We start from the raw sequence: 12,972 nt of genomic DNA on the forward strand, positions 1-12,972 counted from the left end.
ACTGTGTGTTACTCTACTACTGATCTCTCTCTCTCTCTCTCTCTCTCTCTCTCTCTCTCTCTCTCTCTCTCTCTCTCTCTCTCTCTCTCAGCCAGTATAGTATATCCTTTAATAAAGTGTGAATTACTGGATCATCAAAATTAAAAGATAAGACAAAACAAGCTCAACTAAGTTAGGTCTACATCCCCACCCCTCCCAGCCACCAAATCGGCTCCCCAGCTCCACCCACTTTCCCTCCTCTCCAATGGCACCAACCCATTTGAACCCCCCACCCCACCATGGAAACTTCTCGAGTCCTCTCCCACCCCAAACCTCCCTACCATGGATATTTCTCGAGCCCTCTCCAACCGCCCCCCCCCTCGCCATCAGTCTGAGTTGAAGCAGTGTTACCAACATTTTCTTGAGGCCGCTCAGTATTGCTAGTCATCGAAAGGCAGTTTTTCAAATTTAAAAAAAATTTACATAATATATCTTGGGGCCTTGATCCCTGCTAGGTGTGTTGGATAATGTTGAGTTCCAGATAATGATGATGTGGATAATTGAGGGATTACTAATGATGTTAGACTGTCCCCTGTTGATTTGGCTAATATTTTGTCAGCTAATTGGTGTGCCATTTCTTTCTCCTTAACAGCCTGATAGCATAGGATGTCTCTCACAACTTACTTACTGTTACCTCCATGGAAACAATTTGCAGTCTTTGCCAGATTCTATAGGTAAGGTAATAATAATCTAACTTTAAGATGGTCTGTATTATTGAACAGCTGTTAATAGCCATCAATATTTAATAATGACTTATCAGTGCAACTGAGATGTATCATGCAATCATTTTGTGTGTTGTGGGGAAGGTTCTTGCTAACTCGCAAATAGCAGTTGAAAAAACATGAAGAACTCACGAGAAGATAAAGTTGGGCACCTGTGAGCCATGATCTTTTCATTTTCTGTACTAATTTTATCAAAAAACAGATTTTGACATGGGGTTGAGTGGACCATAAGAGTGTATGTGATTTCTTTGAGGACAAACAATGGTTATACTATAATCAAATAATTTTATGCCCATCTGGGTTTGTTCCATATGAATAGGTTCATCTTCTGAATAGTAATACAGCAATTAATAATAATATACTAATAGTGTTACCCCGTAGTGTTTTGTTGTCAGAAAAATTTGTTCCTTCACAAATACAAAACTTTGTTCTTGACATAGGATTTAGCTTGTGAACATGAGCTGGAATGGCAAAACAAAAGAATCACTACCACAAATTTCAAATTTAGCTGCTGATACTAGAAACTGATAGCTATGTAATTACTTGGTAAGTTTTTTATATAATATGGGTACTTTCATGTGCACACATCCATAGGTCTTCCTGAAAGTATCTCCACTTTACTCTAGGGAGGTGTTTTCATTCCAAGGTTAGGTTAGGTTTGAAATGTTCTGGTTTTTTTTCAGGTAGTTCTGGAAAATTCGTTGATGTTATTGATCATTAAGATTCTTGCATCAGCAGACTCAGGGAGGTTGTGTGCCAGTTTCTCTTGTGTCAGGAGCAATTCACTCAGCAGTAGCACTTGTTCTGGGTCCTCTGTCATCCTTAGAGAATCTTGTCTTCGTGCATCTTCTCCCCCATTGCCTGGTTGAGGGTCTTAAGGAGTTTGGAACTTCAGGAACTGAGACTGTGGCTGGACAGTGGAAGCCTCTCAATGGGAGTGCCATTAGGCAATCTCCCTCATATATGCCTTCGTTTTCAGGCACATCCAAGTAGTAGGCTGCATACCTGCGCAGTGCACTAGCAGTCAGCCACACTTGAAGCTACTGACCAAGTTCATTTACTCTGTCAGAGGAGGTTAGGAGAGATCTAGCTTGATGGCTAGACAACAGGAACCTCTTGATAAAAGAGTATCACTGGGAACTCCCCCTCCCAAGAGGCTTCTGTTTTCTGATGCATCAACTGAGGGATTGGAGTTGTTAGTCTCAGGTGTGTGGGACCAGAACAACAGGCACCTACACATCAATAACTGGGAACTCAAAACCTGATTTTTTTAGCTCTACAATTTTCAGGACCATATGATGGGGCACTCTGTAATGTTGCTGAGCAACAGCACCATGGTGGTGGCATATGACAACAAGCAGGAAGGACTACATAATCTCCTTTTGGCTATAGAATTGGCGGTACAGGTGCATGAGTGGGTGGTAGTGCACTTGGTGGAGCTGTCAGTCAGGTACATTATGGAGTCTCGGAATGCTGTGACAAACAAGTTCATACACCAGAGTTAGGTAAATGAGGATAGAATGGTCCCTACACTAGGACATTGCAGAGAGGCTGGTGGATCTGGGGATATCTTATCATAGACCTGTTCACAGCACTACAAGAAGAAGTTGCTGGTGCTCTGTTCGACTGTGCCAGACCCATGGGCTGCGATGTAGGATGCATTCCAACACCCATGGGACAACTTAAGAGGCATATGCCTCCCCTCCATTCTGTCTAATTCAGTGGGTGATCAACAGGTTGACTGTGGTGGTTCCCAAGTGGCCACACTCTGAGTGGTACTTGGTCCCAACCTTTGTGCCAGCTGCACACTTAAGAGGTATCAACAGGTGGTAGAGGCACTGGCACTTCACATTTGGAGATTATCCAGCATCTTAGGAGCAAGAGGATTTTTCACTGCACAATGAAGATGTCTGGATCATACTTGCAAAACTCCTCAGTGGCTGTGTACCAGGGGTAATGGACCATGCTCTATAGTTGGTGTCAAAACTCTCATCTTTCTTCGCCAAGAGAAGCTTCTCTCAGTATCAGCCATTAAGGATCCTCATGGAAGATTTCCATGCTTCTGAGAAGTTTTGAACAGTCTTGCCTACCCAGGGAACTCAGACCCCCCCCCCCCCCCCCCCCCCCCCCCAAGAGGGACGTGACTCTTTGTCTTGAGAAGCCTGATTCATGCACCATACAAGCTATTGAGAGAGTGTCGTCAGGCAGAGATCTGACTCTAAAGACTTTTCTTTCTTACTCTAGCTTTGGCAAAGAGAGCAGGTGAGCTTCATGGTCTTTCCTTCAATGTAAAGCACTTGAGGGGATGGGGATCTGTTACTCTCGATTTCGTACTGGAATTCGTAGCAAAGACTAAATCCATCGGTCCCTGATGCCATATTTGAGTCCTTTTCGATCCCCTCCCAAGAGGACTTTGAACGTAATGATTGGGACAAGATGTTACTTTGTCCAGTTCGGGTGCTGTGGAACTACCTTAAGAGAACTTGGTGGTTCAGGCCTGAGTGTCAATAACTCTTCATTTGTAACTGTTCTACCAAGAAAAAGGCATCCAAGAACACAATCTCTTTCTGGCTTCAGAGGCAATCCAGCAGACTTATTCTTCGTCTAACAAGGTAGACGAGATTGTGGTCCAAGTAAGAGCTCATAAAGTTAGAGGCGTTGTCCATCGCTGTCATTCGGAGGAACCTGTTGGTTCAGCAGGTACAGGCACTACTGTACTGATGAACTTTCAGATCAGAACAGACAGAGTCACAAGTCAAAACTGTGTTTAGAGTGCTCCCCTTTGCCACCCGTAAGTTAAAACTTTACTCTGGGTGCCTATTCTTATGCTTAAAATACTCCTACTTATTTCTATCTTCCTGATTTAACTTGGTCTGTGATGAATACCAATTTTCTACATTTCTCTCTTTCTACATTTTGTATTTTTTAAATCCTGCAGTATTATAAGGAATTACTTTGGATGTTATAAAGTTAAAAAGAAGAAAATAAAATATCGATTCATGCAACATTCTAAATTTAGTATTCTTTTTACTTTTTTAACATCCATAGTAATTCCTTATAAAACTGCATGATTAAAAAAATACATACTACAGTAAATATAGAAAATGGGTATTCATCACAGACTGTCTTAAATCAGGTAGACAGAAGTAAGTAGGAATATTGTAAGAGCATGAACAAATATTCTTGTGGTTGTATGAAAAATACATGGTAGTAAATCCCAAGAATACTCGGGATAATCAGGGAAGGGGTTAAAGGAACTGGTTCTTCTTCTTCTTCATGTTCTTCTGTTCTTTTCAAAAAATTTTACAGCAGAATTGGCACCCAGAGCAAAATCCGAATGTAAACATAAAAAATATATATATATCTGCATGTAAAAAAATCAACTTACAGATAAATCAAGACACGAACGCCATTCGGAATGTAACTTGTTCATAAGTAGGGTACTGTTTGCATTACAAGCGGGGGTGTGATCCCACCAGACCACATTCACTTTCTTCCACTCATAGGATGTTCCCCACAAGTCCTTGGACACATTTTCTTTGGGTATTGTGGTGGCTGCCCACCAAGTTGTGTACCTCATGTTGCTCCCTAAGGGGACAGGTGTCTCCTCTCTTTTCCCTTTCTCTCTCTTAGGGCATTAGGATGCAGGTGAGTTTTCATGACAGAGGCACCCTGTCTTTCATCTTTTAGTAGATTGTTTACATGCATGTCACATCTCCTTACGTGAGGGGAGAGAGATTAACAATAAACAAACCTGTTGGTTTTTATTAGCAAGTTTTATTGTCTTGGACACTATTTGGTTCATGCAAACCATCAAGCGAATGATTTATGTTCATTACTGTAAGCCCAGAAGTCTAGCATCTCTTATGTCCACAAACTAAAGGTGCAAGATTCCTTCCTCAGCTCTTTTAACCTGGACGGTAGAACTAACCAGTCGGTTCAGAGATTTGCCCAAACTCCCCCCCCCCTCCCCCTACCAATAGGTAAGTCTCCCATGTAAAGAAAAAGGTTGTATTATTTGTGTAGAAATATAGCAAAATTTAAAGTAATTTGTATTTTTCCTAACACACAAACTTGGAAGTTCTTTACATTTATATCACACTTCAGCCACCCCTCATTCTGTTACCTGGGCTAAAAGGCAAAGTGTAGTTGGTGGTTGATGATCTTGTCTGAAAGTTTTAGTGGCCATTCCCAATTGTGTATGCAAGCTGGATGCCTATGTAAAGAATGTAAAGTTGGTATGTTAGGAAAAATGTAAATTTCTTTTCAAAATTGCTATTTTTGGTACACTACTATTTATGTTTAAGTCATAGTGACTAATGTCAGTTACCTTTCCTGTCATGGATGATGTTGCCATTGCAGAGGGCAAATGTGTTAAGCCAACCACCATTGTATTTATTTTTTTTTATGAAACTAGGTTTTTTAAAAGTTGAATTTTATGCATACAAATATTTTTATCATTACAGAATAACTGATTGCAATATTGTCAGACTACAGTGTAATGTTTTGCTTTTTAAATAGGAGAGCTGGTTTCACTTCAAGTACTTGACATTGGTAACAACAAGATTAGAAACCTCCCAAAAACACTCGGAAAACTTCCATCTATACGCTCTTTAGTTGCTGTCTACAACCAGATAACTTGCTTTCCTAAAGGTGAATTACTTGTTCATTTATATATATGTAGCTCTGATTAATTGCTGTTGAGGATCTTGTATCTATATAAATCTTTGAATCCATGCTTTAAACTAAATAGTTAATCTTTAACAAAATTTCTTACAGAATCCATGCTTTAAACTAAACAGAAAATCTTAAATGTAATTTCTTACAAACTGTTCTTTGAGCCTTACCTTTATTTGGATACAAAGTCAAAAGATGGATTGTGGTGCCCGTAGATTTTAATTTTGGTTATAGGCGATTTTCGGTTACCATCAAGCCCTGTATTTATTTTTGAAAATAACATGAAAATACAGTAATTAATGAATATTTCTCAATGAAAAAATCTGCAAATTACAGAATTTTTTTGTGAAAAATTTGGTGGTAAGTTCCACAAAGAATCTGTGGAAAGGTGAAGCCACGAATCCTGAAACATGAAAAGGCAGGGTTGACTGTAAATAGCTAAATCATAAAAAAACAAAGTGAGGCCCATAAAGGATTTGAAATTTCACTGATGACTATCAGTGGGAGCGGCAAAGGATGTTATGCTTAGCACACTCCCCTGTTGAACACCTAGTTTGAAGGGTGGACAAGGTATTTTCTAACTCTTGTCCTAATGTTAAGACTTCAGGTTTGTAGCTATGAAAAGTACAAATTGTCTTAGAAAATTTGTCATGTTAAAAAGAAGCTGATGAACCTTATCATATTTCCTTTTAGGTAGCTGCTGTCTGGAGCACCGACAATTCCATGAAGGACAATTCAGCGCCAACAATTCAGCTTAGAGACAATTCAGCGCATGACAATTCGGCCTAGAGGCAATTCTGCGCATGACGATTCAGGGCAAGGACTATTCAGCACAAAGACAATTTGCAAAATAGAATAAAAACATGGAAAATTAAGAAAACAGTGATCAGATTTATTTTTTATTTGTACCATACTGAATTTTAAAAAGTAGACACAAATATTTATTGAAATGACATATTATAAAATATTCCTGTACAAAAATATTCGTACTAATTTATTTTCGCAATTTAATGAGGTAGATTATATTTTGTAAGTATTCCAATTTGTTTGCTCAATTCCCATATTTACTAACTAGCATTTTTATTGCCTTAGCTGTTCTCTGATTAATTTACTTTTTTACTGGAATCATCATGTCCAGCTCTGATTCTCGGTATCCTTTTCTCTGCATTGTCTTGCTCCAATTTCAAAAACTCCACAAACATATAAAAGGCTGGGTGGTTATAACCCAATGTTAACTGAAGACTTCGGTGCCACCCTTCTAATAAGTTATTGGTCTTTGGTAGGTCTCCCTGCACCCAATCAAAAGTACTCCATAACTCAGGTTTAAAAATAGCATCTCTCATACGGCGTTGGAAGGGACAACCAATCCACGTATCCTCGAAATAATTTGTTAACTCTTCCAATTCAGGAGGCATAACATCTTGCAAAGATTCAAATACCTCGCAAATATCATCAGCCGGCACAAAAGCTAAGGCTAGCAACATCTCACAATGTTTTCGAATATGCTCCTCGCTATAATATAACTGTGTAAGATTTAAAGCCTGTATTTTCTGCCATATGCACTGAGCCAGATGAAAAAAGCAACCACTTATTTGTGTGCCTTCAGATTCATTTGAAAATCTAAACGATAGCAAAATCCATTTAATAGAATGTGATCATGACCTTTCTCTGATAAAATCCACTCCATGGGACTTCTTTTGTTTTTGTTTTAGCTCATCAAATGTTTGTAAAAAACTACACTCCAAAAAAGGAAATACATCCAATCCGAGTTTAGAAGAATACCAGTAACTATTATTCACTTGTTATAGCATAAATAACAACTGTAAATTGTTCGATAGTTGAAAGTGTAAGCAATCTTAGATTATTACCAATACTTTTAACTGCAAGTAGTTAGTTTTGTTTTCTGTCGCCAAATCAGAAATAAATGATTATAATTTTCAGTATCTTATTTCAATAAATATCATATTTCATTTTTTGAATTTCAAAAATAATTTACTAATAAAAACTAATTTGATCACTGTTTTCTTAATTTTCCATACGTTAGCTCTATTTCGTCAAATATTTCGGCAAATTGTCTGCGCTGAATAGTCCTTGGGCTGAATCGCCATGCACTGAATTGTCTCTTAAGCTGAATTGTCATGTGCTGAATTGTTGGCGCGGAGTTGTCCTGCACAGAATTGTCGGCCCATGCTGCTGACCAATTCCATAATGCTATGTTGTATCATGCTCTTTTTTAAAATAGAAAATATGCAAATTGTCTGGCATTGGTTTGTAGCCTGCTGAATTTGATTAGAAAGACTCAGCTGTGGGGTCAAGGGTAGATCTGTTTTTCCAAAAGCCAAACTGGAATGGAGAACATGTGTGTTTGTAATTGCCAGACTAAGTGAGAGTTGATCTCCTCCATCATCTTGCATATTACTTTAAATATTTTCCAAACGTTAGGATGACATGCATCATGAATTTCCTTCTCTGAAAATTCATATAAATCCTTGTGAAAGATGACACCTTTGGCATAGCTAAAAATTGTAGTGAGGCTTCATTTCTTTGAGCTTACTCCTGGGATACCTTCTGGGGTAATCCTCTTGTTGAATATCATGGCTACCTGTTCCACTTATTCAGCATGGATCAAAAAAACTATTTCGTGCAAAGCAGGTAATGCTAGATTACTTGTGTCTCCTATCTGATGTTTCAAATGCCTCCTGCTTCTCTTTAACTATTACTATGAGCCATTTGCTGGCAGGGGGGCTCTTGCTACCAAGTTTTTACCTGTTATTATTACTGAGGTTTTTTTTTTTAGATGCATAATATACCTTCAGGTTGGAAGGAGCCCTCTTTACTAATGAAAACAAAATATTCTCTCTGGATTTTTTTATTCAGAGAAGGCAACCAAAGGTTATCCACACCTGCCAGGACAGGAAAGTCTGCCAGTTTTTCTCCAGTTTTCTTGATAATTCTAAATTAGCTAAATTCCTCATTTATTATTTTAAATCTCCTATCTCATGGAAGAGACTGAATGAATAAAGTAGACTTATGTTCCTCAGACTCAATACTTGGAGGATTTCTTTCTTTCTCCAAACATTATCCTTTGGGTATTTTGAGGAAGTCCCCACTCCACTATCACCCTGGTGTTCCAATGGCTTTACTGAGGATACTGGCACAGGATTATTCACCTCAGGAGAATAGGCTTCAGTGTCATTATGACAAATCCTTCCTACGCTTTACCTTGCTTGGGTCATCAACAGGCCGTGTTAGAGCATTGTCAGAGGAGGGTGCAGAAATGATCAACTGTGTCGAGGGGTCATGAGGTCCAGTGGTTAGTGGCTTTACAATTACATCCATTTGTTTGAAAATAAATGAGAAGAAAAAGAACTGTCTGATAATAGAAATGAGAAGCCATCGGCCTTTCACACAGTCCATCCCTCTACTGTACCAATGACACTAGTGAGAGCTAACTCTAAATGTCCACTCCCTACCTTACTCCCAAGGGTATGGCACAAACATGATTAGTGTGGCTCAAGTGTAAGCCAAACCCACCCTGGAATCCAAAGGCTAGTTCCAAGGAGTAGTCCCACCAATGAGATACCAATACAAATAGCATATTGCTAACTCTTAGGCCCAAACATTAACATTATTGGGTGGAAGTTCAGATTTTTGTAAGAGAGACAGTGGCTGAACAATAGGAACCTCATTGTGGGAGTGCCTCAAGGCATGCTCTCTCAGAGATGATTTTACATTCAGATGTAGACAGTGAGGGGTGAGGTGCACATCTGGACATTGCTCATAATGGTGAGCCCACTATGGAGCTGATGGCCAAGTACATTTCAGGCTTTCTGAGTGTATTGGCACACCAGCTAAACCTTTGGAGACAGGTAACCGGAATGGAGTGGCCCTTAAATGCCTGTACGGTAGAGAAGTTGTTCAAGGTTTCCATATACATAATAACTCTTAATGGACAGATACCCTCCTATGAGTAGCAATAACAGATTTCGGGTGGTGGATGGATTCACTCATGGTGAGCATCAACATTACACACCATCGATTTGAAGAAATAGGGCAGAAAAGAGGTTCAAATACTTCTATAGCCCATAATTTCAATAATGGCAACTTTTAGACTAGACAAGAGCAAGGAAACAGGCAGCTCATGAGTTAGTTATGATCTTGACTTCAAGGGAACATGTACTGCCTCTTTCTCACACATGGCATCTTTTTATAAATTTGCTCATAAATATACCCAGGGGTTGCTGTTGGTTTTTTTTCTTATCTTATATGATAGTATGTCAGTTACAGGTACTAATTGTAATTTTACAAAGAAAAGTGAAAAGAAATATTAGAAAAGGCATGTATAATCCAAAAAAAGTTATTGCATCTTTGATCTCAGTAAATTTATGTACGTAAATATTTTACAACAAATACACTCAGGATTTGTTACTGATTTTAGTTCTTATCAGTTTTGATACTGTATGAGGTGTAATTATGATTTTACAAAATAAAATTACTTATCAGAAAAAATATGTGTAACTGGTAATATTTATGTTGTTCCTACACACTATACAAACCCTCAGTCCTTCACAATAGGAATTACTTAAGGCATAGTCTGGACACGCCCTCTGAAATCATTCAAACAAGGCGGTTCAGTAGTTAACTACTGGTCCAGTATTTGGGAGTCCCTCCTGACCAGATGTAAACATTCCAATTAGCTTTCGGCTGTCATCAGGGAAAGACATGTTTCTTCGTTCTCTCTCAGACTGTTCAACTGTTTCTTTTCTATGCCAGTGGGATTTTCCTTGTTTTTTGTGATATATGCATATATGTAATTGTGTTTGATTGTAATATCTAATGCAAACCCAAGAATCACAATCACTAAAGTCTACCCCCAGCCAGCGATGCCCCGGGGTGCAGGGTAGGAAGTGTGGTAGCTTCCACTCTTCTGTTGATGTAGATCCTCATCCCCTGTGTTTCTCTTGTCAAGGGTGTGTGTGTGTGATATGAATAACCCTTCTGCCAAGTGTTGTGACTAACTGGTCTACAACACTGGAGGAGGTTTGCCAGGAGGAGGCGGTATCATAGGAAGACGACCTGCCTGTGGTTGATGGTAACACGCCCCCTACCATGTCCCTGGTAGTTAATCCTTCGTCTTCCAACTTCGCTCACGGCAATCGTCCTGTGCTCGCTGCCTCCCCTTCGGGGGAAGCCTCTGTTCGTCTTCCTCTTCCAACTCGTTGGGGAGGAAGAATGGGGGATGGGCCCTCTGGATCAAGGAAACACTCCTCTGGGGATCTACTCTTGCTCCGAAGGTACTCCTTCAGGCAGAGGGGGTACTGCTCCCATTAACCCTTAAACGCCGAGCTGCTATTTACCAAAGTGTCTCTTGTATGCAGGTGGCGTTCTGGAGTTAGCACCGAAGTGGAAAAAAAGTTTTTTTCAAAAAAATCACAGCACGCTTAGTTTTTAAGATTAAGAGTTCATTTTTGGCTCCTTTTTTGTCATTGTCTGAAGTTTAGTATGCAACCATCTGAAATGAAAAAAAATATCATTATTATATATGAATATTGGAATATATGACAGCGCAAAAAAATTTTCATAAATAATTGTATACAAATCGTGCTGTGAGCAAAACAGTTAAAGCTAATTGAGTTAATTTTTTTTTCGTTCTATTGTACACTAAATTGCGATGATTTTGGTATATAACAAAATGTAAAACGATCAAAGCAACACAGAGAAAATATTATCACAAAATGATGCATGAATTCGTAACGTGCAGACGTAAAAAAAAAGTTTGTTCATGACACTTACCTGCCAGATATATATATAGCTGTATTCTCTGACGACTGACAGAATTTCAAAACTCCCGGCAAACGCAGTGGTCGGCTAGGTGGTTAGTACCCATTCCCGCCGCTGGGAGGCGGATACCGGGAACCATTCCCATTTTCTATTCAGATTTTCTTCTGTCGCCGGTCGGTAAACATCTGTTTACAGACCTCCGCTTAGGATTTCGAAAACTTCATTTGTCACTTGAGTATTTGGATTGTCTTTTGGATTTCGGACTTGGCTTAGTGATTTGGCATACGCTATTGTGGTTTGGATTTTGATTTTGGCTTTGATTTTTCTTAGAATTGAGATGTCTGGATCTAGTTCTACTAGTTTCATGGGGGTGTGTGGTGTATAACAGAATGTAAGGTGAGGCTACCAAAGCCTCGGTAGATCCTCACACAGTGTGTGTGAATTGTAGAGGGCATGTTTGCTTGTTGGATGATAGGTGCAAAGAATGTGAAGTGTTAACTGATGTCGAATGGAAGGCGTATGAATCTTACATTCGTAGACTTGAGCGTGACAGAATTAGGAGGTCTTCCTCCAGGAGTGCTTCTGTTAAAAGTCAAAGTAAAGTTGCTCAATCTAACATAAATGTAGAACATGCTACGCATAACCCTATAATTTCTCCTCCAGATAAGGAAGTGATTGTTACCGAAGGGAATGCCCTTTCTACCATTTTAGAATCGATTCGGAACCTTGATCGAAAATGAAAGTGCTACAATCTAATGTGCAAAAGTGTAGTGATAATGTTAGTGCCCCTAGTGAAGTGGAGGGGGCGTCAGATCGGTCCTATAATGCCTCCAGGTTGAGACCTCTGTCGGACTCCCAGAACACAGGGAATGGACATGTCGAAGGCCGAAGGAGGGTTACGGGAATTAAACACCGGTCTGGCGTCCCTTCGGCAGATCCTGAAGACGCATCCCAGGCTGCCAAAGATCGCGCGCAAGCTCGAATCTTGAAGGAATGCTTCTCTTCCTCCGAGACGTCCTCACCTCACCGTGGGTGGGAATCTCGGAAGACCTCTCCGACTGAGAGTGGTGTAAGAAGACGTAAGGTGTCGCACAAGCGGCCATCGTCTTTCTCGCCCTCTTAGGAAAGGTCTTAGGAAGGAGTACGCAGCCTCTCCAAGTGAGAGTGGTAAGGAAGACGTAAGACGTCGCACTGGCGGCCATCGTCTTTCTTGCCCTCTTAGGAAAGGTCTTACGAAGAGTACGCAGCCTCTCCAAGTGAGAGTGGTAAGGAAGACGTAAGAACGTCGCACTGGCGGCCATCGTCTTTCTCGACCTCTTGGAGGAAGGTATGATGGAAGAGGACGCTTCATCGGGAGATCGAGAGCGTCCTCCGCCTCGATTTACGCTTCGGTCTTCTCCGGAAGACTTCGAAGACAGTATCCCGCACAAGAGATTTAGGACGCTTTCTGAGCGTCCTGATTCGAGTCCGGAGAGAAGGAAGAAGGCGTCCCCTCGCCCATCTTCTTCTCAAAGGTTCATTCCATCATATGGTTCTTCACCATCAAAAAGACTCTCGAAGCGATTCGTCAACAGTTGGATACGTTTTTTCGCCAAGAAAGAGAAAGATCACGTAGTCGTAAAAATGATCTTTGGCTACCCGTCAAGAAATCTAGACGTTCTCCTGCGGCTTCTCTTCGTTCTTCGTCTTCATCTGATCCGTCGCCTTCTAGACCTCATCGACTCAATCAGGAACGGCGCAAGCAGTCCTGCGA

The 12,972-nt window shown here is 40.2% G+C and overlaps 2 protein-coding genes across 3 annotated transcripts in view; one reads left to right on the forward strand and one right to left on the reverse strand.

Annotated features, from left to right (window-relative positions):
• Positions 1-12,972, reverse strand: part of LOC135196551 (uncharacterized) — a 233,842-nt gene that overhangs the window by 144,629 nt on the left and 76,241 nt on the right. The gene's annotated exons all lie outside the window — the stretch shown is intronic.
• The window catches only part of LOC135196977 (leucine-rich repeat-containing protein 28-like), a 138,563-nt gene that overhangs the window by 48,917 nt on the left and 76,674 nt on the right, over positions 1-12,972 (forward strand). For both annotated transcript variants that reach the window (XM_064223853.1, XM_064223854.1), the window contains exons 4-5: positions 632-713; positions 5,283-5,414. In XM_064223853.1, coding sequence (XP_064079923.1) covers positions 632-713; positions 5,283-5,414 — 214 coding nt within the window. The remainder of the gene's footprint in view (positions 1-631; positions 714-5,282; positions 5,415-12,972) is intronic.

Source organism: Macrobrachium nipponense, chromosome 18 (assembly GCF_015104395.2).
Source record: "Macrobrachium nipponense isolate FS-2020 chromosome 18, ASM1510439v2, whole genome shotgun sequence".
Classification (NCBI taxonomy): domain Eukaryota; kingdom Metazoa; phylum Arthropoda; class Malacostraca; order Decapoda; family Palaemonidae; genus Macrobrachium; species Macrobrachium nipponense.